General features: G+C 56.2%; 1 protein-coding gene across 1 annotated transcript in view; it reads right to left on the reverse strand.

The window, feature by feature from the left end:
* Positions 1-2,807: 2,807 nt before the first annotated feature.
* The window catches only part of COL9A2 (collagen type IX alpha 2 chain), a 15,622-nt gene continuing 12,429 nt past the window's right edge, over positions 2,808-6,000 (reverse strand). The window contains exons 26-31 of the mRNA XM_077752171.1: positions 5,953-5,988; positions 5,616-5,762; positions 5,326-5,380; positions 4,817-5,005; positions 3,940-4,017; positions 2,808-3,591 (exon numbers count right to left, since the gene is read on the reverse strand). Coding sequence (XP_077608297.1) covers positions 3,392-3,591; positions 3,940-4,017; positions 4,817-5,005; positions 5,326-5,380; positions 5,616-5,762; positions 5,953-5,988 — 705 coding nt within the window. The 3' untranslated portion in view covers positions 2,808-3,391. The remainder of the gene's footprint in view (positions 3,592-3,939; positions 4,018-4,816; positions 5,006-5,325; positions 5,381-5,615; positions 5,763-5,952; positions 5,989-6,000) is intronic.

Here is a 6,000-nt window from a genome sequence, read left to right on the forward strand (position 1 = left end):
AACAGGTAACTTGTGTATAGTTTGGTGGGAAGGCGGCTACAACCCGTAGTGGAATGGTACCATCTTATTGAGGCAGCATGGATAGGAAAGCCCAGGATCGTCTTATCCAGGACGGGTTCCAGGGAGCAGGATTTGTCGAACAATTTGACCAGAGACAGATAGGAAGATGCCCACATATTTTCTAAAAATCTGTGAAACCAGGACCGCCCACGCCCAGTGAGCAGGGTGAAGCTGGCAGTTGTGGGAGGAGAGGATCTCTAGAGGACATGAGCAAGTTTTGAAATAGGAGTAGGAATCAGCTAAAGAAATGGTGGTGGTATTCCAGGCAACAGCAGGTATACAAACAAGAGAACATGGGGCCTTTTAGGAATTGCAGAGTTAGGAGTGAGAAATGAGCCTGAAGAGGAAGATGGGCCAGCCCCCAGGGGCTAGTGTGCCATAATAAAGCATATGGATCTTATCACAAAGAATATTCATTTAGCTAATATATATTAAGTTCCTGTTAAATACTGTATATTGTTGAAGGCCCTGAGGCTACAGCAGTGAAAACGACAGACAAAACTGCCTTCATAGTGCTTGGATTCTAACCGGGGAGACAACAGTATTTGTAGAATGAATGAATATTTGCTGAACAAATGAGTGAAAAGGAGAGATTGACAGGGTTGGTGATGCATTAGCATTGGAGATAAAGGCAGGAGTTAAAAATGATGTGGGTTTCAGGCCTGGGCACCTGGTAGATGGTAGAACTAGTCACTGAGATTGGGGTACGATGAAGAAGCAGTTTGGGGGCTGGGGAATGACTTCAGTTTTGGACAGGTTGAGATTGAGGTGCTTATCACATAGGGTGGGCAAAGAGGCAGAGGACACATTTCTCCTCATCCACCTAGAGCTAGATCCACTACCTTTGGTTCATTTTCACCTCACGAGCAGTATGACAGGCCCAGGAACCAAGGCAACTGGCTGTGGGTCCTATCACCGATAGAAGCTTTGTTCTGTGGATAAGAAACAAGCCCACCATTTATCCTGGGAATATTTCTGCTCCCACCCAATCCTTTAGAGCAGCTCCCAACCATTCAGAAAATGCCCCAGTACCCAGCAGCCAACTCGAGACCCCATTTGTCAGTAAAACACCAGAGCGCTGGCTGAAAGCCCTTGTCACCGTTGATTTTAGCAGCATGGGTTGGACGCTGGCCATCGGGGTTGAAAGATTAGTGATTTACTAAATCACTTGAAACAAAAAAATCCCATCATCCAGACTCCTGGAGCTCTACCACGGTTAGGTTTGGGACCAGAGTCCTCGCAAGCCCCTTGGTGGAGGAGAGGCTACTCGGCCTCAGGGAAGGAGCTGGGCTGTCTTCATACTCCTTTTAGGCTTCCTGAATCCCCCTTTTCCTGGCTGCAAACAGGAGGGGTTGAGTTCCTACTCCATTTTGTTGCACTAGATTTTTATCTCCCGAGTTCCAGTTGTAGCGGTTCTTTTTAAGTTTATTTATTTGTTTGGAGACAGAGACAGCGTGAGTGAAGGAGGGACAGAGAGAGAGGAGACAGAGAATCCCAAGCAGGCTCTCTGCCATCAGTGTGAATGAGGTGTGACTGCATAAGATTGAAAATCATCCCGTTACAGTGGTAACTGAAATCCTCCAGTGGACCCGGTCTCTGGAAAGTTGCAGAGGGACACGGAAAGAGCCCAGAGCCGGTACACGAGGAAACCTCCAGGAGGCGACACTGGCGCTCTAAGCCCAAGGCTTCAGGGACTAGCACAAGTACAGCGACTTGGCTTCGGGAAGGGGGCACCCCCTCCCCACCAGGTATGACTCACCTCCTGCCGCTCCCCTTCCCCTCACCCCTCTGAGCCTGTTCCAGCAGCCACAGCAGCGCAGCCGTGGCGGCGGCGGGCTCCTGGGGGGAGGCAGGGGAGCTGGGAGGCTGGAATACAGGATTTGCTAAAGCATTGAGGGCAAAGCCACCCCCGTGGCCCTTGCGGCTACCTCACCTTGTCCATCATTTGGGATAAGGGGACGGAGATGTCACTGGCGGATGTGTGTGTTGAGGCAGGGGAGGGAGGACTGGGGGTGGGCTAGTGAGCGGAGTTCTCCGCCCTGCTGTTCGTAGGAGAAGGTGCCCCGGCTCAGGTGGGGACTAGCGCCAAGTTTTGGGTGAAGGTAGGAGGGTCCAGGCTTCGGCAAATGCTTAGACCTCAAGCTGGAGTCCTGTGCCTTTGGGGGGCTGAGGCCAGTAGAATGTTTCATTTGGGGGGGAAAATGCCCAAATCAATAATGGAGCACCAGGATCGGTCACTCCCTGAAAATCAAAAGCTCCCATCCTTGCACGAGTCCGAGGTACCCGCCATGTCCTTCCCAGCTGCTCCTGCTGCCGGGGCGGCCTTGCCGGCCTACAGAGCTGTGAGGGGCACAGATCAGATCTGAGCCAGTCTCCCCTAGACATCCCGAGTGAAAGTGGTTGTGAGTGGTTGTCACCTCTGCTCTAGTGATCTGGGTCCCACAGACTTGGGAACCCCTAAAGACAAAAACCAAGTCTTTGGATCTTTCACTACCCCAGGCCAGCCCGCTGTGGGTACCGGGTCTCACGGAGGACCTTCTGTGCACCGGGCCCTGGCAAGTCGCTGGGTGTGCCCGGCTGGGACATGGCTGAAGAGATCTGCCCAAAGTTACACAGCAGGTCACCGTCCGGTTCTTCCCCAGGTTCTTCCCACAGATGATCCTCAAACGTGCCTCCCCTTCAGGGGCCCCTGCCCACCCTGCCCAGACAGTGGCAGCCCAGAAACTCCCATCCTATTTGTACCCAAGTGGGGGCTTTTATTTACAGAAAGGTCTGGATGGATCTCGGGAAGGGGTGGGGATGGGAGGGGGTAATGCAGGGGGGAGAAGGGAGATGGGTGTTTAAATACTCAGATGGGAGGGAGGCAGGGAGGAAATAGTGGGGTTGGCTTAAGGATGGCCACCTTGGGAGTCACCCACCAGCCATCACCCAGCAAGTCCAGGGGAGGAAGATGGGATCAGGGACGGGCAGAGACCTCAGTCCACCTGCCCCAAAGAAGACGGCCACTGGAAGATGGCACAGATCAAGGAGACATTTGTTTTGGTAACTTCTGAGTCACGCTCCAGGAAGGAAAGCCACCCATCTGCCTTAGAGCTAAGACTCTCCAGTGACACTCGCCCTGGCTCTTGGCCTCACCTTTTCATTCCAGTGCCCTCCCTTTCCTTACCCCATATTTTAGAATTTCTCTCAGGATTCCTGGGTCCCAGATGGAAGGTCCTGGGAAAGCTGGCTTCCTGGGCTGAGGGATGGGGGGAGGGGGAGTGTGTCCACCCAGAGGGAACCCAGTCCTTTCCCCCCAGGATGCCCGCCGGGCTCTGTCCCGGCCTCATGCTCATGGCCCCTTGATGGATCCAGGCTCCGTGAGGCGTGCAGAGGCGTAGGCTGAGGCTCCAAGGCAGGCCGCAGGCTCACAGAAGCCCGGCAGCCCCACGGGCCCAGGCAGGCCTGGCCGGCCTGCTTCTCCCGGGGCCCCTGGGGACCCTCGAGCTCCATCTTTGCCGTTGATTGCTTGGCCGGGCCGGCCAGGGAGTCCTGTGACAGGGAGAACACCAAGACATCAGGGCCTCCTGTCTCAGCTGGCTGCAGGATTCTAAGTCCCCTGGGGTGGGATGAGGTCAAGGATGAGGCCAGGAAAAAGGGACTGCCCCAGATGGATTCTGAAAGTCGCATTATCCATTACGCCCAACTTCTAATTAGTGAGTCTTGGGAGCAAATGCCTCTTCGTTTTGCTACAAGCCAGGATGTCCTCGGAATCTCAGCTGTCCCGTTCCCAGCCGGACCCCACCCAAGAGCTCCCCAGTGCAGAGACCCAAGTATCTGCGGGTCCGGAGTCCCAGAGCTGAGGGACAGAACTGCCCCTGGGCAGGGTCAAGGTCTTACCTGGGATCCCCGGGGGCCCAGGCATCCCGGGATGCCCACGACCCATCTCTCCCCGGTCACCCTTCTCTCCACGTTTTCCTGCAGAGAAAGAAGCCTTCATTTTTCAGAACTGGAGGATGTTTTTTCTACTTCGGTTGCTATTTCATTTCTATTTCACACACAGCAATTATTGCTGTTTTATGCTAGTTTTTAAGAGGGGAAAGTTGGAAATGTCTGCAGAACTGGTTAAGTAAAGGAAGGTCCAGACAGGATGGAAGGCTACAGCTGATCAAGTTCATTACAGGAAAGCATCTAATAATAATGATAGCTAGTATTTACTATGTGCCAGCTCTACGTAAATTACCTCCACATGTAATCCTCAGGACAATGCTAGGAGGTGGTGGTTATTAACATCCCCCATTTTACAGATGATAAATCTAAGACCAGGGAGATTATCAGGTAACTTGTCCAAAGTCTATAAGGAGAAAGTGGCAGAGTCTGGACAGACACCTGGCTTGTGACTCTCGGGTTTGCATGCTCTAGTACTTTGCTAACTCACCTCCCCGCTTCCAGAGACGTGGAAGGATCTTTATGGGGTGCCACTAAGCAAATTTATAACAACATCCCCCCCACACACAAAAAACCACTCAAGCTATAAAATAGTACATTCCTTTCCATCAATTTTCTACTGAGAAAGCAAGCCCAGGAGTCACACATGACTTCTGGAAAACTTTGCTGAAAGGGCGGAGGAAAGTGTACCTTATCCGCAGAGTGGGGATGATGAAAGAGAAAACAAGAGGCCAGGCCATCAATCCTCACAACCCTTAACCCAATAGGGGTCTGGCCTCGGCCCTCCACACCTGCCCAGCCCCCACCCCCACCACAGAACAGCACTCACCCTTGGGCCCTGTGTTGCCAATCTGACCCACAGCTCCCACGATGCCAGGAACACCCCGAGGGCCAGGATGCCCGTGGGGTCCCTGCTTGCCTGGGTACCCAGGAGGCCCAGGGGGTCCCGGAGGACCCATCATCCCGACCGCACCCAGGGCCTCCCGCTTGGCACTCACAGCGACCTCCGCCAGTTGCTCTGGAGGGAGGGAGGAAAGGAGGGAGATGAGAGGTCTGTGAGATGGGGGTGGGCTCGGTGAAAGGGGAGGCAGAGCGTCCCCCGCGAGCCTGGCCCCTAGGTGTGCAGAGGTGAAAGCCCGGTGTTTAATCTCCCGTTCCTTCGCGGATGCGGAAGTCAAAGCTCCAGCGAGAACAGATGTACATAGGTCCCCGGCCTCTTGGAAGCAGAGCTGGAATGAGCACCCGGGCCTGCAGACCCCAGGGCAGGGCCAAGCGGAGCAGCTCCCGAAGGGTGGCGCTCGGACTGGGAGGAGGAGGGGGTGCTGCCCCCGCCCTCACCTTGCATCATCTTCATCATCACGGCCACGATGTGCTGGTCACTGGCATCTCGGCCCTGTGAGCAGAGGCGGCCTTCCAGGAGGAAGCCCCTGGCCGGCTCCCATTCTCCCAAGGAAGTATCTGCGGCATCGCACAGACCTCCCTCCCGCCGCACCCAGCCCCAAGCTGTCCGAGGTGGGTGGCCTCGGGGAGGCCAGCTGGCTCTGGGGACTCCCAGCCTTTGAGGGATCAGCAGCGCCCCGCAAGGGATTTCCTACCCGGAAACTCCTCACTCCTGGGGGCCGACTCACCGCCACGCCCTGTCTCCCCGGCAGTCCCGGCACGCCTCGGTCTCCAGCCAGTCCTCGAGGGCCCGGGGGCCCGGGGTAGCCCTGCACCCCCGGGGCGCCCGCATCCCCGCTGGGGCCCGGGTAGCCGGGTTCTCCGCGGACTCCTTGCTGCGTGGGGCAGGGGTGCGGAGCGGAGGTGAGAGTTCGCACACGCAGGGGAGGTGGAGAAAGGGGAGGGGGGAGTGGGAGGAGGAGGGGGTGGACTGAGAGGAGAAGGGGAGGGGNAGTCAGAGCAGAGGCGGACCCCCACGCGCCGCCGCCGCCCGGACGCGGGGGAAGGGAGGGCGCTGGTACTCACCACGCCGCCTCGGGGGCCAGTCTTCCCTGGGGAGCCCTGCAGCAAGCG

Source organism: Crocuta crocuta, unplaced genomic scaffold (genome assembly GCF_008692635.1).
Source record: "Crocuta crocuta isolate KB4526 unplaced genomic scaffold, BGI_CrCroc_1.0 scaffold367, whole genome shotgun sequence".
NCBI lineage: Eukaryota > Metazoa > Chordata > Mammalia > Carnivora > Hyaenidae > Crocuta > Crocuta crocuta.